The 28,000-nt window shown below is 43.0% G+C and overlaps 1 protein-coding gene across 2 annotated transcripts; it reads left to right on the forward strand.

Moving 5' to 3' along the window:
• Nucleotides 1-11: 11 nt before the first annotated feature.
• si:dkey-174m14.3 (uncharacterized protein LOC563117 homolog) lies at nt 12-27,999 on the forward strand. 2 transcript variants are annotated; one of them, XM_056428861.1, is made up of 7 exons: nt 12-528; nt 5,342-5,379; nt 18,343-18,504; nt 19,734-19,800; nt 21,129-21,236; nt 21,605-21,685; nt 25,746-27,999. In XM_056428861.1, the coding sequence occupies exons 1-7, from the start codon at nt 280-282 to the stop codon at nt 27,165-27,167; spliced, it is 2,127 nt and encodes a 708-aa protein (XP_056284836.1). In that variant the 5' UTR covers nt 12-279; the 3' UTR covers nt 27,168-27,999. The 2 variants fall into 2 exon arrangements, with proteins under 2 accessions (XP_056284836.1, XP_056284837.1); XM_056428862.1 differs by lacking the exons at nt 12-528; nt 5,342-5,379 and adding an exon at nt 17,025-17,180.
• The last annotated feature ends 1 nt before the right edge of the window (nt 28,000 follows it).

Here is a 28,000-nt window from a genome sequence, read left to right on the forward strand (position 1 = left end):
AGGCTCTCTTCGCTGACCCGCGGCAGCGCGAAAAGTGTAAAACTACAGCGTTTGTTGGAGGAAAGGATCGAAGCCAAAGTGAAGTTTTCCCAGTTCCTGGATGAGGTGACATCCAACGTGCTCGACGCAAACAGCCTGCAGGCATTTGGGAAACCAGTCGCTCTCTCTGGCTTCACCGGCGCAGGGCCACCTCAGCCCGGAGACGAGATCCAAGCGGCGCCACAGCGGAGACCCCGGCGGCCTTCCTCAACGGACCAGCGCTCTTTACTCGAGCTGAAGATGACCGAAGAAGAGCAGACGCCCTTTGGCCCGGAAGAGGAAACCTACCTGGTGACGGACGTCGACACAGTGGACCTGGAGGGAGAAGCTGAGACGCCGTTACAGCCGGAGAGAGACGGGAAGAACACGATTCCACCTCCTCCGCAGTTCTGTGAAGGGTTTGGGACGACGAGTCCCTTTCCGGAGTTTCATCCCGACTTCCCCACGCACCCCTACAGATCTGCCTCTCTGCCCGTGGGCATCAACATGGTGAGTGATGAAAGTCATCCCAGGCTTTCATCAAAGCCAGACCTCGGGAACATATGTGATGATTGGAGCCAGGGCTGGACTGGGACAACAATTAGGCCCTGGCATTTTTTGGGCAGAGACCACCCCATTCCTCGGGGTCGGACCCACCCCACCAGCACAAAAAAACTTATTTTATATACTGCTCTATATAAACGGCTGTACACATATATATATATACCAGTATCAACCCAAACCACTACAAAGATGACTACATGCAGTAGGTACCAGTGCAAGCAAAGTGACCTCACTCTCTTCACTCTTGACTGGCGGGGGTGTATGGCACAATCCATTGACTTGACTACAGTAGAGTAAAAAAATTATCAAAAAAAAAAAACCAGAAAAAAAAGAATAATTAAAATATATTTATTATTATAAATTATATAAAATATAAAATTCACTACTATTAAATAATATATAAATAAACTATAAACTAAAAAAAACAAAAAAAAAGTCCACCCTCCATCTAGTGAAAATTCTTCTTCTCTTCAAACAAAATGAGCAATTTGAGAGAGAGAGAACAAAACAAAAAACTGTCATGTCCTCACTCACTGTCAGTGTCACTCTTCACTTTCCTTCCATCTCTGGTGACACCTTCTAGCCTCAGTTTTTTTTTTTCTTGTCTTGTTTAGTTGAATAAAAAAAAAGCCTCAATGAAGAAGGGTCAGGACGGGCAAAGTAATTTACACTCTGTTCTCTCCATTGTTTTTCTCACTCCACTCTCCCTCCCCTCCTCCAACAACATAGCAGCTTGCATGAACATACAGAGTCTAACTATGGAGAAATGATTACATTAACAAGGCACTTAACAATAAAAAAACTAAAAAAATAATAAAGATAGCTATACTATTACTTTGATATACATGTTGTACTACTGTCTGTGGTGGCTGGCTGTGTGTACATGGGCTATTCTATTCTCTTTGTATGTGTATGTTTTTTGCAATAATAATAATTGCAATAATAATAATAATAATAATAATAATGCTGTGTTTGTGTCACTCACTGAACACTCTAGTCACATCATCATCACACATCGACATCTTTATCTCCCTCTAAGCATCTTATTTGTATAATGATTCATATTTGTTGATTTGATCTTTGTTGACAGCTATTCTTCCTGAGTTCCTGACATTAAAACAACACAAAACAACACATATATACATATATGACAATATGACACAGTGTGTGTACACTATGGTTATTTTTTGTGCTTTTGTTTTTTTTTTTTCCGTTACTATATTCCTATAGATAGCTTTTTTTTTTTTTTTTAGCGCCTTTTTTTTTTTTTTTTTTTAGCGTTTTTTTCAGTTGTTTCAAAGTTCAAAAGTTCTCAGAAAAAGTCAAGCACTTACGAACGCTGAAGTCTGACTTTTTGACAGCTGACCAATCACAAGCAAGACAGCTAAAAGTGAAAGAAAAAAAAGCAGTAGCTTGTGTAGTTGGCTAGCTTGCTAGCTAATGCTATTCAAGCTAGTGCATTATTACACATGTTATCAATTGATTATTGCATGAATTATTGATATCAAATGTGTGTTGTTTGTCATGTTAGTTGTGTTGTGTTAGTTGTTTAACGTTTTTAACTGTTTTAACTTTTTGTACTTGTTATGTTGTGTTGTAACAACATTGTCAAAACAAGCTTGTAACAAATGTTTGTTTTTGCTTTTTTTTTCTAAAAAAAAAGCGCCTTTTTTTTTTTTTTTAAAAAAAGCATTTAAAACGCCGCCAAAGCTGGCTGTGTAGCTACTCTTTCAGTAACAGCAGCTTTTTCCTACCGGATAGCTGCATACTGAGCTCAACCCCTGGCTCCTCCCTCTCTGTACCCTCCCTGCTGCTTGCCCTCTCTGCTGCTCCTGCTCCTCTCTGCTGTGTCCTGTGTTGCTGCTGTGCTGCTGTGGTAAGCAGCACAGCAGCAGCAAAGCAGCAGCACATGTCCATAATACATTTGGCAGCATCTTTTTTTTCTCTTTTTTTCTTTCTTTTTTTTTTTTTATTTTTTTTTTGCTTTTCCTTTTTTTTTTTTGTCCCATTTCCTCGCATCTCAAGGCCACACCTCTCAAACCGTGCCCCCCCCCCCTCTCTCTCTGGTCAGTATAGGTGTCTGTATAGAAAATGGAAAAATGGGGCCATGGCCCCGCCCGGTTGGGCCATGGGAGATGGGCCGGGATATTTTCAGGCCGGCCCGGCCCATTCATTTGCCGCCCCCAGGGGATGGGCCCATTTGCCTTTGCCTTTGGAGCCCAAATAGTTTCTCACAGAGTTTGAAGGGATGCCTGAATAAATCAAGTCTTTGGAGGATTTGAGTGAGCTCTTGATTTTTCTGGAGCTCTTCTGCTCTATTCAGAGAGGAAAGAGGTACGGGGACAAATGAGCCGGTTCTAATGTTACGTTCTTTGTCTAATCCCGTCTGTGGGGGGGCGCTTCAATCAAGATTTTCACAAATGAATACAGGAAAAATCCACACAATAGCGTAGAATGTTCACAGAAGACAATATGAAAGAAACCGTATAGCCTTTATTATCGGTGTGTATTCACAGTCTGTTCATGTTCATGTCTCGCATGAAAGAACATAAAAGTCCACACAATAAACACATCCCAGCCTTTATCCCCTCATATATAGGCCTACCTGCATACACATGTACACACTCTCATGTACAAATACACATTGAAAGAGAAGATGTACCATTATGTGGCTGTTGTTAGTGAAACCACTTGTGAAGCATGTTTATTAAACCAGACATATTGAGTGATTCTTGGACTTGTATTGGTCCAAATGAATGCTGTTGTTGCTCCTTATCTGTGTAAATAGGGAAGTGTTTGCTAATGACTTCATTATAGGGTGTGTATATGTCAGTGTTGTGTCAGTTATTGCAGCTTTCAAGGAAAGTCTCGACTTATTTTTGCAGAAGATGAAAAGTATGTGCACTAATGTATTCAATTTGAATAATGAATACTGCTGGACCTAGCCTATTCATTTAAAATGCATTTTAAGTGACAAATACTTTTAAAAAGGTGTTAGGGACCACCAAATGTTTGCTGTTGAGGCTTTCAGGGGGTCTCAAGGATCAATCAAGTCGTATTTTGCGCACGGATCATTAAGCATTTACCACAATTCTAATTATTTTGTCATTGTGAAAAAACAAACACATTTAAACTTATTTGCGTTCGTTATTGTGCTGATCCACACAGACATGCTGATCCAGTTAGTTATGACGATGATGATGGATGATGATTAGGTCCATGCTGACCACTGAGCTTGCTTTAATGGGTACCTGCTCATCAGCATGCCATCAGCAACTCCTCCACATTATCCAAACTGAACAATGCAGTCGTTTACTGACTCACCACTCTCCAGCTTTTATCGTCTGTGACATCCATCATTTTCTCAGCTTGAGATATACCGTTGCTAAAACGTCTGTGGACGCAAATAACCTGTTTCAACAACTGTTTGTCTTCAGGAATAGCAACCGGTGATTTCCCCATATAACAGGAGCAGCGTGTGTTACTGGAAGACGGGCCTGGAAGCTCAAATTAGCAATCACTGCATAAAAAATGTGTGTATTTCTAGTCTCATCATGACATTAATTTCACTGGTAAATGAGAATCCATCCGGCTATCCTCATTTTTCAAAATGTATTATTTCAGTTAGAAAAAAAAGCATAACATTTTATGATTGAGCTTTAACCATGTTTTGTATCCTGGTGCATCATTTTCAAGCAAGCGCTTGCATTGCTCATCAACAAGTTTTAATTTGCAGTCAAAACATACTCCACGGATCTTCGAAAGTATAGCACCGCTGCCATTTAATAATAATGGAGAAGATCACATTGCCTTAATTTATTGTCTGATTAAAATGCAGCCTTTGCCGTCACCTTAGCAACTGCTTGAAAAAAGGTGGGTGGCGTGGGGGCTGAGAGAGGCAGGCATGTGAGCCTGTTGGTGTTCATCTCGGTGTAGTGAGTGTGTGTGTGTGTATCTGCGTGTGTGTGTGTCGCTGTGAAGTTTCATCTCCTCACACGAGTCCTTGTACAAGTGCAAGTGCAGTAACGAAACATTCTTCACAGGCACACGACCTTCAGCTGTGCTCTTCTTGCCGAAGACGCAAACTTGATCTGTTCACACTCGATCGGGCCTGCCCCCGAAATCTGAATGGAGATGAGAATACTTGGGCATGGTGCAGAATCCATCGCCTTCGGAAAGAGGCGATAAAGCAGCCTGGGACTTGAGATGTACGATTCAACAGATTGGACCACCTGTTCCCCCTCCTCACTTTCCCCCTTCTCTCCCTCTGTTCTCCATCTCTCTCCACACCTCTTCTTCCTCTTGTGTTTCTACAACTCGGCACCGAGACGAGGATATCGAGTTGCTGCCAGTATCCCTCGTGGGGGGGGGGGGGCTTGCCATGTATCTGCAGTCTGGCTGCAATGGAGGCTTCCACTCTCCCTCCGCACTCCCTCCCCTCCCCTTCTTCCTTCCTCGCTTCGCCTCTCCTCTTTCCTCACACCACTCTCACACTCTTGCCATGATATGATTGCTCTCCGCTCACCTCAAGTCAGCGCAGATGTAGACAGCCTGATGAGGGTTTCCTCACGAGCCGAGATGGAGTGGAGGGAAAGGAGCGAATGAGGGACCAGGAAAGAAAGAGGGGAGGGGGGGAATAAACAAAAACAGAGGGGGAAACAAAGAACGTGCCTGCTGAATATGTATGATATGAATCTGCAGCGCTGCTCCATGGCCGGTGTCATGGTCCCCTCCACTCACACGCTGTCATTTCCTTTAGGTGCCTGACGGAGAGACGAACAACATCGACACTATCAGGTAAGCTTCTCCTTCTCCATCTCTGTCTCTCTCTCTCTCTGCACATCTTTCAGCGCTACACCATCACGCCCCCGCGCTCTCCCTGTCGTCTTCCTTTAAGCTCCTTCCCTCCCACTCTTCCTCTCTGTCTTTACGCTCTCGCACACTCTCTCTCTTTCTCTCTCTCTCTCTCTCTCTCACTCTTGCCTCCCTGCTGCTGTTGGACTGGCGTAGTGGTGGTGGTGGGCTGGTGTGCATGTGGTGGGGTTTCTCTGAGCTTTAAGCGAGAGCTGGGTAAACCAATCCAGATTGCATACACAGGGGGGGGGTTTCTCCATTTCCCCAGCCAGGCTCAGACGGCAGGATTGTTATCTCTCCGTCTCCAGGATGAAGCTCTGTGTGAGCGGAAGGTACCGCTTCACTGTTTGCTTCTTTGATTTGGATTGCAAATCTGGCTTGGTGTGTGTGTGTGCGAGTGTGTTTGTGTGTGTGTGTGTGTGTGTGTGCTCATCTGTATGTGATGTGGCGGCACTCACAGTGTCAGTGTGTGCGCTCTGTGTATTGATGCAGTGCTGTTGGGTATTATCTGCTTTTATGATAGTTTGTCAAAGGTAACCGGGTGTTGTTTTTGCAGAACAGGGCTGGTGGTCGTATGCAGGGAATCTCTTGGCTTGAAAATTCACTGCAGCGTTTGTGGCGTTACTGTAAAAGCTTTTTCTCTCAGGAATCAACAGTCTTTTTTTCTTTTTTTGTTCTAGTCTCGAATGTCTTGCGGAAGTAAACATGTCCGTCCTTGACTGTTTCACATCTGCTTCTGCATTATTTCAGTCAGTCACCTGTCGGAATGCACCTCTAGCCACTGATTAATGGCTGCATGTCCGCGCTGCTTTAGCTCTCTGAACAACTGAGCAATTGTAGCTCAAATCAATAATGTTCATGTTTTGAAACAAACCTGACAGTCTCAGATGTTCACTAACGCCGAGGTAATAACTGAACTAATCCCTTCACATGCCTGCAGAAACAGATTTTAATGAGCTCATTACGAAATTACAAGTGCTCACCCAATTTTCTGATTAAAGTTGCATTACACGGAAATGAAGGCAGCAAAGCAAACATGACGACGTGCAGAAAAGAATCTGCTCCTCTTGGATGTATCTCCCTCCTCCTCCTCTCTCCTCTCTCCTTTTCACCTCACTGTCCTCCAGCAGACACGTTGTAATTGATACTATTACTAATGAACCATTATTAATCCGACACAGACGGAAATAGATCCCGAGCTTTTCCCTTTTGTGTTCGATTACCGATGGCATTCATACGATTTCAGGCCGACTAGGGGGTAATTAATCTGACGGGGGTGTTTCTTCGTTATCGAGCATCAATTGTCCCCACCACTGTGTCACAGCTTTAATTGAATTAAAGCAGCTCTGCTGAGATAAGAGGAGGTAGTCCTGTGTCTTTTCTCCTCGCTCTCTGCTGATGAGGAAACAAGGTCACCTGTGGCCTCTGAAGACGCCGTGACGAGTTTTAACAGGTCGCACGATCTACATGCTGACCCGACATCTACATCCTACTCACCCCCACCTCTCCACCTCCAACCATACATCTCTTCTCCAAGACCCCTTCCTCTAAGTGATGAAATGTCCTGCAATCTCGTATCCATCCCTCCCTCTCTCTCTCTCTCTCTCTCTCTCTCTCTCTCTCTCTCTGTCCCTCCCTGCGTCGGGGCCCTGTGGTGGAGCTAGAGATGTAAATTACACACGGAGATACAGCTCAGCAGGAAGCTCCAAGCAGAGGAGACGTTGGCTGGATAAACAGATTTGATGTTGTTAAAACTGTTATCAGCATATTCAAGCAAAATGTACTGCAGCTCACTGAAAGGGTGATGATGAAATGACATCCTTCGGTGGCAAGAGAACAGTTTGACATCGTGTTAGGGATTAACAAACTTGAATTTAAAGAGTCAGGTCACATAAATGTACATTTAGAACGATAAAGTCAGTGTATCATTTAAACTACTCATTATGCAGAGATGAAGGGCAAATAAGTGTTTCTGGAATATCTGCAAGCAAATGTTTTATTTAGACTACGCCGATAAATAATGTTCAACGTGTCCAGTTTTGGGTGAGAAAAAAACATTCACTGAATTTGACAACCTTGCGTCATTATCAAGCTACAGTGGATCTTCAGATCACAGCACATTCATTTCAGTTGGTTTGAGGCTTTGTGAGGGAAGCCAAAGCACATGATTCACATCATTGAACCATCCAGTGACCTCTTCTGCATCTGCATGTGTTGTCTTCCCAAGCACCGATTCAAGTTTTTCCTTATGGAATAAATTCGTTGTCATTTTTGGAATATAGTCGATTCTGTCTGAGTTAGAGGAGTCCATCGATACCACTCTCACGTCTGTCCATCGGTTATGAAGCTGCGGCCAGTTACCCACTGTGTCCAGTCATTACGCTAAGCTATCTGTCTTTCCTACCATCTCAGGTAGTGACTGCTCATGCCACACCACATAAATCGATTGTTAATTCATATCAGTAACAGAATATTAAACACTTTCGCAGCTATATCGTTCCCAGATGAATTAGGCATCCATTGAATCACTTTTATTAGAGATGAAGTGTTGCTACAGAAGAGCGATAGCAGACATTACAATCTGTGAAAGTGCTGTGGGAGAGAGGCAGGTCCGAAGAGAGGTTAGTTTTGATCTGCTTAAGTGGAGATTGTTAGTCTAATGGCCTAATGCTCTCCTCTACCCTCTCTGGTCCGAACAGTCCGCCTCTCTCTCCCACTCTGTGTTTATGTCTCTCTCTCCCTCTCTCTCTGTGGTGGAGCACTGACAGCTCATCTGGGGCTATTAAGTGTATCTTATCATCTCGACCCCATTATTCTTCCTCCCCTTTGCCCTCTTCAGCATCAGCAGTCGGATCGCACAGGTCAGATTTATTCCTCGCGGCGATGAAGCCGTCGATCATGTTAACGGCTTCGCTGCATAAAGCCGCTGCCATAAAGCCGCTGCCATAGCTCCAAGTCCTTGACTTGAATTGTACATTTGCATAATAATCTACAGTATGTGTTGGGTCCACCCCTTCCTGAATCAAGAAAACATGATACTAATTAAATTAAATTTAAAGTGAGACTTTTGCTGAGCAGCCGACAATGATGCTCAGTGCACTCAGCTAAAATTAAAACTGATGTAAGAGTGTCACAAGTGGAGGTGAGAAAGAAAATGTCATGCTGTGTATTTTGTTTTGTTGCTTATGAATTCAAGATAGCAAGTCTGACAGCATCTCTAAAGCTCACCACTTATATATTGTTTGTAAAATCCAGCAAAAAACTAATAACGAAAAATATTTCATCAAATTTACTGGGAAGAATTAGATATAAAATAAAAGTAGGTTTATAAAGGTAACGGTCACCTGATTAAAGGAATAGTGTGTCAAGTACAGAAGTATGCTTTCTTGCAGAGAGATGAGTAAAAGGTTGCTTCTGTCTGAAAATATAAGGTTCTCACATAAACAGATAACTCCTAAAATCACAAATCGTTGTTTGTAGACTTCAGTTTTTAATTCAGGTTAAATTAACACAATAAAGGGGGATTACATTATCTCCAGTCTGCTTCATCTTTGTGCTAAGCTAACAAGCTGCTGGCTGCATGCAGCCTTGTATTACATGAGTGTCGTGTAACATTCCTCTCATCTCAGTCTCTGCAAATAAAGTTATTTCCCAAAATGTCTAACAATTGCTTTTAGTCTTTATTGTAACCAAATATTGACTTTTCAATGTAAAAGTCCGCTTTTGATCGCAAACTGGAGGTCACAGATGTCATACCACATGCCACGTGATGCTGGAAAGCTTGTTAGCACTTTATTGTTTTCTATATTCTCTCAGCATATTCTCCATTCATGCATCCCTGAGTTGAAGCTTTTTAGGCCGCCTCTTAAGAGTCATAGATAGACCTTAAAGTACATCAGAGCGCCCGTGTACAGTTGTGATGTATGAGGCAAATGTTCATGGACACACACGCACACGCACACACACACACACACACACAAAAACACACACACACACACACACACACATACCACAGAGCGGCACACTGCAGGCTAGCAGATTTGCAGAGGTGGTTCCTTTGTTGTGTCTAATCACTACCTGTCCGTTCGTAGTCCAGGCAAACTAACTTTTGAAATGGAAAAAATTGCAACAGAATTTATTTTTGCACAGAGGTCTTCTATAAAGTGTCCTGAATGACATACTAAAAGTCCTAAGAAATTAATGTTGCGGAAATAGGTTAAATATGCAAAAATCCAAGATGGCCTCCATAAATCTATAATGTCTCATATCTCCGCTATCACAAGACATATTTCAATTATTTAAAATACTATTATACCGTTTTTGGACATAAGGAATCATTTAGAATAGGTTACGAGTTGATTGGATGCAATCGTCATGGAAAAAAATCTGATATGACCACCAATTGGTCAGTGGCGTGCTGCAACGCAACACCAAAGAAGAACAGAAGCATATTCCTAAAGCAAAAGTGACCGCTGCAGACATTGCTGCTGTTGGTCGCATCAACATTCGATACTTCAAGATCACTCCAGCACTACCATCTCTTACATATCTACCCCTTGTATTGTTGGAGGCAGAAGATCCAACAGCACAGCTAGATGTCTTATGGAAGAGCTCACTACTCCTTCATTCTCCAAGACAAGCATGGGCTGGTATGATGCAGATGTTGCATCATTGTCAACACCCAGGAAAGGCCTCAACGATGTTCTTGCCATTGATTTCAATTCAGTATATTTTAAATAGCCCAACATCACAAATTTGCCTCAGAGGACTTTACAATCTGTACACATAGACATTCCTGAGGAGCGTAAAGACGCAAGGAGGCCTGCCACGAGGAAAAAGCATGACTGAAACTCAACGCCTACTGTGGGTCATGTCCATACCAGCAGTCAACATCGCCAATGGCATGACGGCCCAAAAAGGAGTCAACGTTGACCGATCAAGAGAAATTGGGGAAGATATTCTAGACTCCTTGGTCGGGGTATCTGTAGAGGATTATGTCTTCAGGAAAGCTGACCAGGCCACGACACCTGGATCAAGATCAACAGTGGAGGTCAAATGACAACCTGTAACGGTGGATCCACAGTTGATAATTCAGAGGTTAATAACTATAGGACAGCGTTCAGAAGATGTTTTATCCTTATTCAAGTATGAGCTCTGCACTCATCCACCTGCACTGTTTGAATTAGCTGCACTCCCCCTGCAGGCAAATAAGGCAACACTGGCCGATGTGCTCAGGAGTTTATGAAGGGAGAGCAACGAGAACCCAATGCAAATGTCCAGTAGGTACTAGATGGTGGTGTTCTACTTCATAGCATGCCATGACCAAGCTGATCTACATCTGACAGTGTGTGTCAAATGTCCGTTGCGTACGTCACACATACGTATGGAGCTGCTGTCGTTGTCTTTTATGGGTACAAAGATGAGTCCACAACTAAAGATGCTACACAACTGAGATGAACAGGGGCTTGTGCTGGTGTGACAAGACACTTCGTGGTGACATAATGATTCAATCAAAGAAAGAAGATTTCCTGAACACCAAAGCAAACAAGCAGCGATGCATCCATTATCTAAGCGACAAGCTGGATGGAACTGGCTGAAGCATAGACCAGGCAACGCACGACGGCGTTGCGTTAATTGTTCAAACAGCAGTTGCTTCTGCCCAAACAAAAGACACTGTACTGATCAGGGAGGACACAGACTTGCTGATTCTCCTACTGCACCATGTCAAAATGGACGCACACATGTTGTTCATGGCACCGGAGCCGAAACAATCCACCAAGTAGAAGAGAGTCTGTTGCATAAAACAATCCAGGGAGTTGCTCGGTCCTAAACTTTGTGATCACCCGCTCTTTGTCCACGCAATTTCAGGCTGTAATACTACCTGTCGTCTGTTTGGTCTCGGGAAGGGCGTGGCACTCAAGAAAATCGATAATTACCTTGTCTTTTACAATCAGGCCAAAGTGTTCAGTCAATCTCATTCAGCAATGGAGGCGATCATTGCAGCAGGAGAGAAGGCATTGTTGTCAATGTATGGTGGTGCCGAAGACGAAGGAATAGACAGCTTCTTATACCAGCGGTTTTGTGACAAGGTTTTAAAACTCACCGCCGCCATGGAATCCCAAAGTCTACCACCAACCTCTGGCTCCTCTTAGTATCACAGCCTTTGTGTATACTATTAGGTTATGGAATAGGAAGATGCCTGCATCAATATGAGCCCAGAGGACTATGGATGGAACTTTGTTGATGGGCAATATCTGCCAATACAGATCGACCAACCAGCCGCTTCATCAGAACTGCTGGATGTCAACTGTCATAGCTGTAAAAAGGACTGTACCATCCGAAAGGTGCACATGCCGAAAATATGGCCTGCCTTGCACAAATGTGTGCAGAGAATGCCATGGTGTAAGCTGTACCAACTCAGTTACCAGATTTGTCAAATGCATATGATGACGACGGTTGAGTTGGACCCATTCCAACAGTGTATCATCTACAAGGATCAATCACTGTATTGACAATAGTAGCATGTTGTGTCACTTTTCTGCTATACTCTTCATGTGTTGTGTAGAATTTATGTTGATGAGTATGTTACTAAAGTTCAATGTAGTTAATAAACTACAAAATACTTACCTGCCTTGATTATATTAGTATACAATTTAATTAAATGAAATGTCATATATCAGTGCACATATATATGATAAGAAATGGATTTGTGGTGGCCATATTGGATTTTTTTTCCCATGACCATTACATCCGATCAAGTCAAAACATACTCTAAATGATTTCTCATGTCAAAAAAATGTGTAATCATATTTTAAATCATTCAAATGTCTCTTATAAAAGTCGAGATATGAGACATTATGTATTTATGGCGGCCATCTTGGATTTTTGCATATTTAACCTTTTTCCGCAACAGTAATTTCTTAGGACTTTTAGTATGTTATTCAGGACACTTCATAGAAGACCTCTGTGCAAAAATAAATTCTGTTGCATTTATTTCCATTTTTAATGGTAAAATTGGCTAGATTGCCTGGACTATCGAGCGCCACTCGTAAACAATATGTTGTGATCGTGGGCGGTGTGTCTTGTGCTCGTGTGTGCGTGAGCGTGTGTTGGGGTGTGTGTGTCTGTTCTATTTTTAATGAGCTGAAACCTTTTGAAAAGCTGTATGTGCTTCTTCGTCCCATCTCCTTTTTTTACCATTTACTTTATGGAAAATAATTAAATGCTGAAGCAATTCCGACTCACTGATTTGGAACACAGTAATCACGAGGAAACCTGAATTTCAAAGTAAAAGGTTTCAGATGAAGTTTTAGAGTGTGTGGATTCTGGATCGGAGGAAAACCAGGTCTCAGTGGCGCTGCTAGGAAAGCTCTCAGGACGATTTACTGGCACCGCAACAGGATTTTCTTGTCGAGAGGCAGATGCTGTTTTTTGTATGTGCTTGTTTGTGTGTTTGTGTGTGTTTTTGTGTGTTAGTGCTCATTTCGCTTGGGGGTTTCTTGCTTCTACTCTACTCCAAACTTGTATTTATTTTTACTTGAATTATTTATGACAAGCACTTTTGAGAGACACGTTTTTGTGACAGCATTTGACATTATTTTGTATGTATCTATATGTTTAGATTTCCACATTATATACATAGTTATATATATACAACCCAATATAGACAACATAGTTATAGTGCTCAGTATCTTTATATTTACTCTTTAAGTATGTATCTGTGTTTTTTTAATACACAGTAAAATTGGCAGTATCAATTTAACACTTAGAGTCCATGTTAACACTCAGCCAGTGAACATATGGTCCCTTATCTTTAGAGTGTTAAAGTAACACTCAACATAGTGTTAACATTTCAGGGTTAGTATATATTTCACCTTTTACAAAAATATTTAACCATTTACTCAAAATCAATGTATTAATAAGTGATTTTTAGTTACCTTTGAACCTTTTATACAGAGCCACGCGAGCTGTGTCCCCCTCTTAACAGGTGTTTGCGTTCTGCTTCATTTACTGAACTCATATCTCCCAAAAATGGCGAACTATTTCTATTTTTGGACCAAACCTGCATATCTTTTAATTCTTTTTTTCCTGATTACATTTGCGCTACTAATAGGACGCTGGAATAAACATTAGCCGACCGACACCGGCTCGTACACACACACACACACACACACACACACACACACACACACACACACACACACACACATGCCTCAGTCAAATAAACAGAATCAAGCCGTCTGAATAAGTTTTCACTGTTGGGCTATTTGTATTCATACAAGTTTTCTTCCGTCTTTGTTGTTGTGTTTTGTGTCTGTTGTTTCCACGGCTAACAGGTTTTTAAGAATGCTGCATTGTGTCTGACCCATCACCTACTCTTACATCACTCATGGTTCCTTTTGTGCTGGGAGAGTATCTACTCTGAAATAGAAGCTAAAGAACAATTATCTTTCCTAAAAAAAAAAGGTTGCTCTAAGAACGATGCTTTTAAAATGGTGAGGGAAAAAAAAATCTAATTTCCGATCTTTTTTCCATTTGGTACCTGTGGCAAAACCCAATTAGATTTTTAGATTTCAGCTAAACTACAACTTGCTCTGCTGTTGATCACTTCTCTGTGTTCTCTCCTCTCTCGGGGTTTCAGAAGAGCAACAGAGCTGTGTACATGTTTGTGTTTTCATGTGGAGCTCAGCCAGCCTCCATCACCTCTTCCGCTCATCCTGAAATCCTGTTGGGATGTTTGTTGTGATTACACACTCTCCCCATCAGCAGCACATGGAATCCGTTCAGCGGGTCATTATCCCCGGCTGCTGCTAATGATGTTGGGAGTTGGTGTGTAACTGCTTAGTTGTCAGCTCCCGGGTTAAACAATGCTGGACCGAGAAGCAGCAGAGACACACACCCACACATGCTCTCAGATCAGAACATAATAATAACACTCCTCGTGCCCCAAGTTGAGAGGTGATCCTTCTTCTTTATTTGGTGGCTGAGTCATACTGCTGAGCGACTGCTGCAGGTTAGCTACCTTGTTAATCTGAAGGGCTGCGAGGCAGAAAGAGCGTCTTCTTCGCCTTCTTCCTCCGCTGCTTCTGGATGAGTCAGCCGCACACGGGTTCCCCCCCCCGCTCTAATGCTGAGGTCTGGCCCTCTTTATGAGGGCTTTTCCTGAGAGCCTGTCTGCGAGGTACATGCGATCAGCAAGGCAGGAAGGAAGAAGCCGAACAGGCGGAGGAGAGGAGAGGAAGGAGAAAGGCAAATTATGATTTCCAGTGGAGACTTCACACCCACTCTGTTTGCTTTTCCTCTCTAATTCAGTGATGGCTTCTCTCTCTTTCCTGTCTTTGACTAAATTGCGAATACTCTAGCTGGCAGACCCCCACCCCCCAAACAAATGCTTCTCAACTTTAATATTCTCCTCCTCCTCAACAACCTCCCCCTTCCTCTTCTTTTCAATGCTCCGAGTTCCTCTCGAATGTCAGCATGGCACGAGTGGGTGGCAGGCAGCGCCATCCGAACGAGCCCCGGCTCTGGTTTTGCTGCAATGCGAGGATCTGGCTAAAGGAAGAAAGAGCGAGCGAGGGACAGTTACTGCGTGCTGGCGGTATGACAGCGGACACCTGACGTGGCCTGAGAGGACGCCAACAGCTGTCCTTTATTGACTTTCATGATCGAGACTGTTGGTTTCTTTCTTTCTTTGAAACAGGGGATTGAATTAGCTCAGCCGATGCCGCAGCACACAAACACACAAAAAGACACACAGATGCACATTGGAGACGACGAGACGAATACACACTGAGAGGATGCCGCCTACATGGGCTCAAAGCAGCAGCCTCATACACGCACCAAAAGATGCTCACACCCACCAGATCTCACACACACACACACACACACACACACACATGCACACATCCAGAGCCGGTGTGCTATGACTCAGAGGGGAGCAGCTGTAGCGAAGGCTCCAGTGGCGGTGGTGAGCCGTCACCATCTGGAGGAGTACATGTCTCACTGGCTGCCTCCTCAGCCAGCAGCATAATTCACCTCCCAACAAATGGAGTTGAGTGGATCAACATGTGTCTCTACCGTCATCAGCTTTTTACTCGTGCGTGTGTACGGTATCCACGGATACAACATCCCTCCCGTGCCCCCGCTGCACAGTCTGTCATTGTTTCCGTTCCAAGTGGTCGGCACCGCGCTCCGATCAGAGCGGCTTTGATGAAGCTTTGACGCGACGTCCCATCTTATAATCTGTTAGAGTCGTCTGCAGGCTGACAGCCGCACCTGTGCTGCGAACGCCATGGAAACACACGGGACTGAGCGTACCGGAGCAATATTTGGAAAAGAAGCCTCGGTGCATTGGCCTTGTCAAACTGTTTTCATTCAAGACGGGGTGGATGTGTCAGTTCATGTCCTTTTTGTTTGGACGTGTAAGAGATGAAGTCTGCAGAAAGAGAGTGGAGGATATTTGTTTTGACTGATGAGTCTGCTCGTCACAAAGGCCTGGCATCAACCACCAGGGATATAGAGCAGGGCGGTGTCCAGCGGAGCACAACAGCAGCACAAAACCTACAAATACGTCCTTCTCTTTTAAGGGCCTTGAGCACATTTCCAACTGTCAGACCAATGGGTTTACGACTTTAAAGCAACACATGTTTTGCTAAATGTAGTTTCAGTCTTTTCACATGAGATAATTCTGTTTTTGTTTGTCTCAGTGCTCATTTCTCTGGTTTAAAGAAGAAACATTAAAATCGATATGCGATGACAGGTATGGGGTTGTTTCTGTACGTTGCCAGCAGATTATTCTAAAAATATAATCAACATATTAATTGTTTTACTTGTAAAATGCTGCAGCAATTTATGGTGCATAACAAATGCTCAAATCCAATTTCCACTTTAAACATTTGAAATGATGCTTAAAGAAAGAAAAAAACACCTTTATTTCAGATTTACGAGAAAGACTAGATCTCAAATCAATCTTCAATGTCCCAGCTTTCCGATGATGTTCACCAGTCGTATGTAGCATATACTGGTGCGCCGCTGTCTCCTCTTAAAGACTAAAATGACGATATGGTAGAGAGAGCTGGAGTAGAAGAAGTTAATACGAACCAAGAAAGAAGTAAAAATAAGTTATAGTATTTCATTTTAACCAATATAAAACAAGCTGTGGAACATATCCGGCCTCTCCCTCTGTAGCTTTCTCCTAATTTGATTTAAACTTTGTCGCAAAACAGAGAGAAGCTCTTTAAGTCTGAAGCACTGAACCCAATGCTTGACCTTTACCACTGATGTCTTCGATACTTTCATTTTCACAACACAGTGTGCGACACATGAAAGCTACTAACATGAATCCCAAAGGCCACAACATCCTGGGTGGATTTGAACCTTTTCAGATCTTCATACGTGGAGGTTACTCTGAATTGAGTGCAGTTTGAGGTTATTGCAGCATACTGTGGGTAATTTTGCAAAATAAATATCAACTTTGTCCGTCAAACAGGATCCCTTGTTGTTCTGTAATTACTAATATTGGCAAATCTGTGTGTTTACTTTGTTTGGCAGGATCAGAGTACTCGGTAACTCTGCAGGCCACACTTAGCGGGTCTCCTTTGGGAAACTAACTAATATGACGGCTCCCTGTGGTCAACCCCTAAACACATGAGAGGGAAGGAACACAGACAAACCATGAAAAAGATTTACATTGGCAAAACTGCCTTAAAAGTCCCCCGAAATGGCGGCAAACATCCGAAAAAGAGGTAAGAGAGTAACTCTCAGGCGCCATCTTTCCATCAGTCCAGTCGTTTGTATCTGTTTGTCCGCTCATCCGCACACGAGGTGTCTTCTCTGGTTCGCCCGGTCATCATGCAAGTCCAAAACCAGGAGTCACGCCGCCTCATCATCTCATCTCACCGGAATGAAAGCTCTCATTATGTCTGACTCAGCTCCTGTTCACAGAGGAGGTCACTAATGGGGGATTGTTCATCCCTGGAGCCACTTCAGGTGAACTCTTCCTCGATCAAACAACAAACACCTGTATTCAGCTGCTAATGCCTGCCAATCAAAGACCAGCAGGAGGCGGGGGCTGGGGACTGGAGGGTACATTGAAAGCAACACGTCCCTGATATTTGTTCGGTGCAGTCTTCCTCGGCTCCCACCGTGTGCATCTGTGATCTTGCTAAAAGAGAGACAAAGAGAGGAAGTGAAAAGAGCGCCTCACATCTCCATCCACTCTCTATCTGTTATCAGGCTGCAGATAGAGTCATTACCCTCCTTTCTCCATCTGTCCGTCAACACAGGGTCCATTAAGCCCAGCCGTGCACACTCGTATCCATCACGGCAACAGACATTTCCTCTTTTCCCACTCACACATGCCCTTTTATGAGATGCAGTCTCGGTAATGCACAGGCCCTCAAAATAGTCATCATTGTGCTGTCTGGCTGAGTTACATGTGGGGGTTATTTATCGCTGTTAATTAATCTGAGCCTTCTATGTGAGCCATATATTAGAGTTCATCGGCTTCATATTTCATCACAGATTACACCCTTTATTTTATTTTTCTCAGTCATGATGGGGTTTCTGTGATTATCTTTTATGCTGAGAAAAAGATATAATGCCGAAAAATACTTCTTTTCTTTAAAGCTATGTGTCCTGTCCTTCCTGAATTCTTAATTAGAGGTGTCTGTTTTAGTCCCATGTTTTCCTCACACAAAGCACTCTCACACAACTTTTCTGCTTTTATCACCCTCTCATGATGTTCTCATCACCGCTGCATGGCCGCTCAGGGGCGCATTTAAAAGATATGTGGACCCTTATAAGTCCATTTAGATAAGCATATACCAAAGTTACAAGCTTGTTTCCTGCAACACAAGCCCTGAACACAATCATCTGCTGTGTGTGTGTGTGTGTGTGCGTGTGCAGCTCACTGCTGGAGCAGAAGGAGGATTTACGGAAGAGGCTCTCCTTCACGACACACAAGCTGGAGCTGCTGCAGAGCGAGTTTGACTCCACGCGTCAGTACCTGGAGACGGAGCTGCGGCGGGCACAGGAGGAGCTGGACAAGTTCACGGATAAACTGCGCAGGTAGGCGTGGACATCCTGGACCGCACGGTGAAGTGCAAGAAAGAAGGGTTCGGATCCACAAGGGCAGGGTCGGCCCTGCACAGTCCTGGTTCTGGTTTTAGGATGGGTGTTGTGTGGACATTCGTAAAACTCATTTAGACTAAAATCACTAGTCAGAGGAATCTTAAAACAGAGGAGAAACATGGAACAGAGAGGGAATGTGAGTAAAGGCCCACAGTTAAAAGCTTGAATTGATCCAGTGAGATGAGACATTCAAGCTGCTGTATAACCTTTGTTTTTCACTCCAGTTGCAATGAAGCGATGCACCAAACCTTCAGTTCATTCCCATGTGTTTGTGTATCTAAAGTTAGCCATGCAGTGTTGTGTTCTGGTCCAATGAACAGCAGCTTTACAACGAAAGAGATATTTTATATTCTGTAGAAGGATGCCCTCAAAGCCTAAATAGAGATGACTTTTTTCTCATAGCGTGAGAATCTCAATAATCAAGCACAGACAGGATGCTTTTTTCAAAGAGAAACCTTTAATACAAAGAAATCAACAGACACATTTTCTCTCTATTTTCATTTATCAGTTTAAAATTTGGAAAACTATTTCCAGGACACTTCCCTGTAGACGATAAGGAAATACAAACCCTGTAGAATAATGTATTGACAAAGCATCTTTGGCCCTAGTCAAGTATGAATTATTGTTATTTTATGAGTATTAGTACATATTTTTTCTTGGAAATCTGGGTCATTGTGAATAAAAGATTTGTTGTCTCGTCAGCATTTGGTTCACGTTCAAGAGTAGTTTCTGAAAATGTCAAAAGCAGATTGTTATCTTCACACTGCTTGAATTGGAGTGTCAAATGCATTAAAGGCCATGTTGTCTGCATGGAAATTGGCAAAGCAACATAAACAAACAATAGTACTTTTAAATAATCTAAATAATTATGGACCTAGAATTGCACCTTGTGGTACACCATAAAAGCCTCCATCCATGAGGAGTGAGTAATTCACATGATTAACAATATGTCACTGCCTTCTGGGTCACATAAAACAGACCAAATATTCACTAAATCATCACATCAGTAGGGTGAGGTCAGTGAGATGTGAAAATGACTTTCAAGTGCTATTAACTGAAACCGTGGCATACTGCTGAGAATGCCGATTTGCTTTCGGAAACGTCTCCGGCTGCTACGTACAAACTATTATCTGCAGGTGAGCCATGTCCTTTATTGTGTCGTTTAGAATACAAAGCAGCTACACAGCACTGCAGAGGATCAACCAAGATCTGGAGGAAAAGATCCAAAGAAATGTAAGTGTGTGCGTGTGTGCATGTGTGTGTGTGTGTGTGTGTGTGTTGCATTCAGCCATATGAAATTCCATGCTAACACTTGATTACCTGTAGACACAGAAGAAAGAGAAGCGGTTTAGACTTGTTGGAGAACATTTGGGGAAACCATTTGAAGATGCAAACGCTCTGCCGTTGGTACAACTGAAGTTACGTACGGCCAATTATAATTGTCTGTCCTCCTTCCAGTAGCAGAGCGCCAGCAAACCCATTGTTCCTCAGTGTGTTGCACCTGACTTCATTTGTCAGACGCTGCTTTTGCCGGTGGAAAGATACATTTAACCGGCCTGCCTGAGAACACTGTATGACGATCAGGTGTCCGCTGTTGGATGGACAGCCAATGGGTTCGTTACAGCACAAGATCACAATCACCACCGCCCTCGGCGTGATTACAACGCTGCAGCGGTTAGATACCATGTCAGGGAGGTGCTGAGGCTCACCCGGATTTTTATGACAAGACATTTTTGTCATTTTTCAAATTAAACATCAACAGCTTATTTTTTTATCCTGGTGAAGTGTCCTCATCGCCTAGTTTTGATTCCTCTCACGTATTCCCTTTTCAAGGGAGAGAGAGGTGCTGAGTAAGTCTCTGTGATCGTAAAGCTTGTTTACTCCACAGGTGCCACAAACCCATCTGACCCCGTGGCCCTGCACAACGAGAGGATGTAATTACAAGACAGATAAACAGTGATATACTTTGTGTGCGCTTGTACTCGCACGGCTACGCGGTTCCACCGAGAACAAGCCCGGAGAGACACAAAACCTTTGCAGGCAAAGACTCTTTTCTTTTATTGCAGCTCTCATATCAAACTAACCGCCAACACTGGTGGGAAATTAGAAAGCACTGAATTAAAATCTCACAAAACCTTCATCAGCCAACAAGGAGAGAAAATGTACTTCTGCGGAGGGCTCAGTTTAGTGACCTCATGTTACCATAGTAACCAAAAAATCAACTACATCATCTCTTGCTGCCACTTATATTATTATTATTATACTCAATGTGTGTGAATTTGCTCGTAAAGGTGCTAACAATATAAAATCATCAAGGCATACATTCACTGTTGAAAGATTGATGAGAAACTTGAACTTCGACAAGTCACGGCGAATTTGCTCAGTTCTGTGAATTACTGTTGTGTAATTTGATTAATTAAAAGATTGTAAAAGCTGGGACTCGTGCTTTGATGAGAATTGTTACCACTGAAAACTTCATCGTTAACGTCGATGTGTTTAAAAATCTATAAGTCTTCTTTTTCCATGCTGGAAATGTGTCTGAACGTGTCTCTGGTCATCAGACTCAGCACCACGACGATGAGAAGCGAGCGCTGAGCAGAGAGATCATCGTCCTCAACAACCATCTGCTGGAGGCCAAGCTCACCATCGAGAAGCTACAAGAAGACAATGTGAGAGCCGTGTTATGATGTCATCTTTGGAGAATAAAGTAACGCAGATAGATTGATATCTCCATCTTGTTTATCTGCCTTGACGGCTACATTTTCCATAACAATTGGACATATTGCCTCGTTATAAAAAGGTTATATCCTGTTATATCCTGTTAAAAATGATCACACATGAGCATTGAGAGATACTTTTGCTCCTATTAATCTTCTTAATCTTCGCAAAGATAATGTTATATTGCAGCTATAAACAGTCAGACTTTCAAAAAGTTTCGGGGCTAGAATAATTAGTGGAGATGATGAAAATATTCTGCAACACGAGTGCATATTCATCCTTGAATGTTCTTTCTTCTCCTCTAATTGCGTCTCCGAAGGACATGTACAGGAAGGACTGTAACTTGGCTGCTCAGCTTCTCCAGTGCAACAAGTCTCTCTACAGGGCGCAGCTCTCTGAGGTGAGATCTGCTCTGGCGGTTTCATGTCATTCAGGCTTGTAATCAAGCTCAAATCTTTTTTTCTTTTTGGGGAATCTAGTCTACTAAATGTTATTTACATGTTTCATCAATTCAATCAAGATTTCAGTCATGTCCAATCCCTAGGAGGTTCAGTGTAACACTCAACGAAAGTCACAAGCAACCAAAACGACACTACACTTAACCCTGAAATTCAATTTGCGCTACATTTCTTAATACAACAATAGCCAAATAAAGAATTTTATTTTCTGGGAAATATCTGTGATGTGCAAAGCGAAGAGGAGATGTGAGTGAATAGTTTCTCTGACATAAAGAGGGGCCATGAGGAAGCATCATCTTGCCCTTTGGTGAGGAGATAGGAGACGAGACTTGGTGGAACGATGACCTCTGCGAGTCACTGCAGGAAGGTTAGAGGTCAGAGAAGTTAGTCTGTTCTGAAGTGAGAAGTGAAAGGTTTGAACTAGTTGGCAGCTAATTTAACAGCTGAGCATGTTACCTGAGAATGTTACTCTTCAGAAACAGTAGTTATGCCGTCAGATTGTTTTTGGTCATGGATGAAGGAAAGATTATATAGTATTTTACCTCATGCTGGAAAATAAAAAATTTGAAAATAGTTTTCTTCATTTCTCTTTACTAACTATTTAAATGAGTACAACAATATAACATGTTAATTGATGGAAGTATGACATTATTAATTATCATTCCATTTCCATTTTAATATTATTTATATTACAGAGGCAAATTCAAAAGTCACTTTACTTATATATATTTAAAAAAGGTTTAAGAGTTCATTTCCGTCACTGGTTTATGGTAGCAATTTGTAAAAAGTTTAAAAGTTGCAAATTCTAAATGACATTTCTATCAAAAAGATCTAAGGATATATTCAATAAAATGTTTAAATAACATTAAAGTATTGTATTACGTATCATTTTGAGATACTTAACTTCTATTTTATGCAACTTTTCCACTTCCTTTTTTGAGGGAAACATACTTCATACATTTATTTGACAGCTGCAGTTACTTTGCAGATTTAAAATATTCATATGAAATAATATTAACATTTTAACTATTAATTATTATAGATGAAGCAACCCAGCGATTTAGACATTTGTTAAAATGAGTTCCTCCTTTACCAGCTGCAACATGTAAGTGATGCTCAGACTTTAATGCATCAATAATTCAAATACAATTATATATAATATATTACTTTGAAATGGTCCATTCTGCAGTAATGACTACTTTTGGGATTTTAAGGAGATTTGTTATGCTTTTGAAAGGAATGACTTACTGTTCTTAACTGTTCCACCTTTCCTTTTATTCTCAATAAAATCTTTTGGAAATGAACCGACATTACATGCAGGCTTATTCTAAAAAGCAACAGTGGCACACATCTTGTGTTTGCACCGACCCGTGAGACAGGAGGCCTCTCATGTCATTTTCCTCCTGTCACTCAACATGCAGCTAAATGAAACTCTAATTATACTGCACTGGGTTTAATAATCATGTCATAAACTACTTCACGGCAATTTGTGCAGACATGTGAGGGACAATTAACTGTTCAAGGAGCCTAACCCGCACTGCAGCCTCATCATGCTACCCCGCTACAGCTGCTGCTCGGGAAAAGATGCATGTGGATACCGATGAGTGTTTCAACAGCGTGCCAACTCGGTCCCACTTTCCGCTGCATCAGCGCTGGCCTTGTGCCTACAGTATGTGACAGGGGGGTGGCTTCTAAAGCTGGAAAATATCCACGTTGTTGGCTGAATAGAATTATGAATGCAAACTGCATTTGGTTGCGTACAGCTGATACAAGATCCCCTTACACACACAAATACACACCCTCACTGTACAGAACACAGGACTGGTTAGAGGGGGGAACTAGGGGAAACTGTTCAAACTTAAGCCAGCCTACGGAGACTGCAAGCGGCCTACAATGATGCCATGAGAATACTGTGGAAGAGACCGAGATGGACGAAGACATTCAAAGCGGTTTTAAGAAATCTAATGCACACATTTATCTGCCGGGTTGATGCCTCTGAAAATGAGATCATCATGTTTTTATCAAATATCAAATTCAGCAGTGCACGATACCAGTCCCAGCTGTGGAGACACTGGTACAGCTGTCTATTTATAAAGCATGTGTAGTTCTTTCTTTGTTTTTTACTTGTGATTTTGTATGTATTTTATTATATTTTAATGTTTTGTACTATATGGACCTTGAGTCTGTAATAAAAGTTTGATTGATTGATTGATTGTTATGCAGGGCTACTGCCAAAAGGAGTGGAGGTCAAAGGCCATCCATACATGTGTGTCCACCTGTCTCTTATGTTTTGGAGCTAATCGAAAAGCATATTGATGAATTGTGCTGCAGCATTTTTTGAGGAGGGCAGTGGCTCTTCAGCGCCTACTGAAGTGCTCCCATTATTTGTTTATTTTGCTGCTAAACAACCACAGAGAGGGTGTGAAACGGTTGGGCTCTGATTTCTGAAACCCCACATGAAAGCTCGTTGTGATCCTGTTCAAAACAAAGAAAACGTGTGTACAGTATTATGGAGTTGGCCTTGGTTCATGTCGTAGCAGAACTGTTTTGATCAAAATGTATTTTCATGTTAGTCTTTCCTCTACAAAGTTAAAATGAGCTCACCTCTCATTGCCAATTAGGAACAACTGACTAGATTCCAGTTGATGATGTGCTGCAGTTTGCTTAATTAATGCGTGTTGCTATGAAGAACCTTTTTTTCATTGATACAGTAAATGCTCAGAATAGCACAACTTCTTTCTTTTTCACAGAAAGAGACTCACTTCACTTAATTTTCACGTGTATTTTTCTCTTTGTTTTGTCACATGGAAATTACAAGACAAAAATAACAAACAATTATTCCTGACCAGGTGTAAATTACTCATACTACTGTACTGTCTGACATACTGACTCACACACTGAAGTGCACAGGGACACAAAATGCAATATATGTTGTTAAGAAAGTAAAACTGTAGTATGAGATAGGTATATTACCATTAATGTACATTGAGTATTCATGCAATAAAGAGTTTACATGTTAAGGCCCCTTCACAATGTGGCATTTGGATCAATCCAAAAAGATCACTTGGAGACACGTCCACTGACCAACGATAACCTTCTGCAAAAAACTGACATGATTTAGGAAGCAATTTATCACAATGTGACTGTTGCTACGGCCAACATCTTCAAATCAGAATACAACGTACCATAAAGGACATTACACTGGCCAGCATGACATTCTGTAAGAAACATTTTACATGAATACATTTTGAAAGAAAAGAACACTCACAAACAAAATGATGAGGGCGAAACGGAAAACCGTATGTTTGTGTTGCTCCCGCTTTTACTAATCGATGCAAAAAAAACATCAAAAAAACAAAGGGAACAATAAATAAACCAGGCACAAGTCATGAAAGTACCATTAAAAAAAATATATGATCAAGGCAAAAGTAAATAGGAATATCAGTACAGAGAGAAACAAGTAGAAATAAATAGAAAGATGTTTGTTGTACCACTCTCATATGTGAGTGTTATATTTACCCAGTAAAATAAGCAAATGGATAAGCTCCAGCAAGTGGGTAATGAAAATGTCTGTGGAGCTCGGGCACACACAGAAAGCTTGCAGAGTTGCATTTTCACGACGTGAGCTGATGTTTTCAAACACGATTTTCTAGTTACATTGCACTGCTTCCAATTCACCATAAAGTCATTGAACAATCGGACACAGTTTGTGAGCAAGACTTTCTTAGGCCCATCGCTCAGTGTGACATGCAATGCACTTTGCCACACAGTGTAGCACCTTTCATGCAGACAGCCTGGTAGACCTTCTGACTATAGTCAAGGTCCAAGGAGTCTTGTCAAGTCTTCAAAGTGTCCAAGGAAGCATTTACACTGAATATAATTTAAAAGCCTGTGAATGTTGTCGTATTCCTCAAACAACCATCAGGAGAGAAAGTAATGCGACTTTCAACACATCTGCAACACTTATGTCTTGTGTATTTGTCTTTTCTCTGACACTTGTAGCTGCCGGCTGATTTTCAAGAGCGCCTGACCATGCACTTGGAGGAGTCTCCTCTCTGCCACGCCTACGCCGACTCTGTCCCGGCCTCTCTCATTGGCAAAGCGCTCGAGACGCCAGGTGAGGCCTGCAGCCAGGCCTGCAGCCAGGCCTCCCGCTCCCCCAGCCCCCAAACCCAGGACCATGCTTTTATCTTGGAGAGCTTGGGACCGGGAGAGCGTCTGGGTCTCCGAGCGGCCTACAGATCCGACCTGTACAGTAGCGACACGGCGCTGTACTGCCCCGATGACCGGCACCGTGAGCGGAGGCCCAGCATGGATCTCCACGGTCAGAGGAAGCTTGTCTACGGGCCCCAAATTTCGACCGACAGCAACCCAGAGGAGGGCTTGTTGGGCCTGAGGGCCGGCTTCTCCCAGGAGCACTTTGCTAAGTTCCCTGCCACGCTGCGTGCGGGCTCCAGCTCCTACTCCAGCTTCAGTGGAGGCGGGTCCGAGGAAAAAGCCAACGGTCCGCCCAGCAGTGCAGCTTCCTCCCCGCACCACCATTCCCTCTACATGGAGTGGAGAGACGCAGGCGACTACGAGAGAAAGAGCGACTCGTCCTGGGAGAGGGACAGTCCAAGAGGCTTTGCCAACGCACCTCCTTTCCAGCAGACGGAGCTGAGCCACCACCAGAACGGCAGCTCGCCCGTCTACAGCCGCACCATGTCCTCCTGTTTCAGCGAGCCGTACGAGCCGCTCCCTCCCTCTTCATCCCCAAGCGTTGCCTATGGAGACAGTCGTCGAGGCAGCACATTTGCCCCCGAGGAGGAGGAGCTGATTGGTCGATGGCGACAACTCAGTGTGGAGGACTTAAGTGCCCAAGCCTACCGCAGCCCAGGCCGGGCTTCCCCTTATAGCTTCTCCGAGCAGCACTTCTCCGTCCGGCCTTCCAAGATCCGACTCGGCCCGCTCTACAGCAGCTTCCAGGAGGGGGCTGACGGTTACCATCATGGAGGGGGTGTCATGGACTCGGTGTGGGGAGCCGCCAGCACCAGCCCCGAATGCAGCCCAGGGCTGCTGCAGGCTCACAGCCAAGCCCACCTGTACCGAGCAGAGGAAAGCCACGGGTCGCAGCACAGCCTCTACCACTCGGGGAGCTCCAAAGACAGGGAGGGTAACGCGGCGGCCGGCGGCCAGAGCGCGGAGTACGTCGACCCCAGCCCCAACAGCTCCGCCGAGTCTCTGAACCAGAGGGCCCTGGAGATGACCGCAGAACAGCAGCACTACCAAGTGGACATGCACAGCCTGCCTCCACAGGGGAGCCAGTCGCCACCACCAGCCCCACCCCCCCCTCCTCCTCCGTACAACCAAACATTTGCCTCCTTGGGACTTTCCAGGAAGGACAGTCTGACCAAGGCCCAGCTTTATGGAACACTTCTAAACTGAAGACGTCCAGCGACACCCTCTGTGAGCACGATCATTTTGAGAGGAAATGGTTCGAATAGCAGCAGGTGGCCGAATAATAATTCAGTCTCATGAACATGTAACTATTGCTGAGTATTTAAATGCTTTGATCGTATGACAATGGATGGAAACAGTTTACTCTCCAGTTGTCCTGAGCAAGTACTGTAAGTCCCGTTATAAGAGTTGGATGGTGAGGAGCTCAAGCAGCACGTACAATTTGTAAGAATGTGTATTTAAATTATAAATGGTAACTAAAAATTTAGTGATATATTTTATATGTAGCTGTGAGCGAGATATACATCCAAATAAATTTAACAAATCCTCTTGATAAACCTGGAAATTGTATATAGATTCAAAACTGCCAATCCTATAATCGAAAACTCAAAGAGATATTTTAAACGAGAATTGATGTGCGTGTAAACTACACATGGATTCAGTCCTTATTTTTAACGGACTGAAACAGTGCTGGCCTTGTGAAGCTTTAAATGTTAATGTTGAACAGATGAGGAAGAGAATCAATGAATCACTTCAATGAGAAGCATACATTTAGTTTTTGTTGATTGAATTTGACGGTATCGGTGGGTGTGTTTTATTGTTATCGATGGAACATTTTAAGATCTGTCTTAGCGGTCGGTCAGTATTTTTTATTTTGTGCTCTTCTATATCCCACAGAGAGGTTTTCCTAACCCCACTCTACCTCAAATTTGGATGCCCACACTCCATCAAGCCACTGTAACCCTGTTTTCTTTGACGACAATGCATGTTTATATATTTTGGTTGTTTTGTTCTCCTAATAAAGCACAAGTTATACATAT

This window comes from Pseudoliparis swirei, chromosome 12 (assembly GCF_029220125.1).
Source record: "Pseudoliparis swirei isolate HS2019 ecotype Mariana Trench chromosome 12, NWPU_hadal_v1, whole genome shotgun sequence".
Classification (NCBI taxonomy): Eukaryota; Metazoa; Chordata; class Actinopteri; order Perciformes; family Liparidae; genus Pseudoliparis; species Pseudoliparis swirei.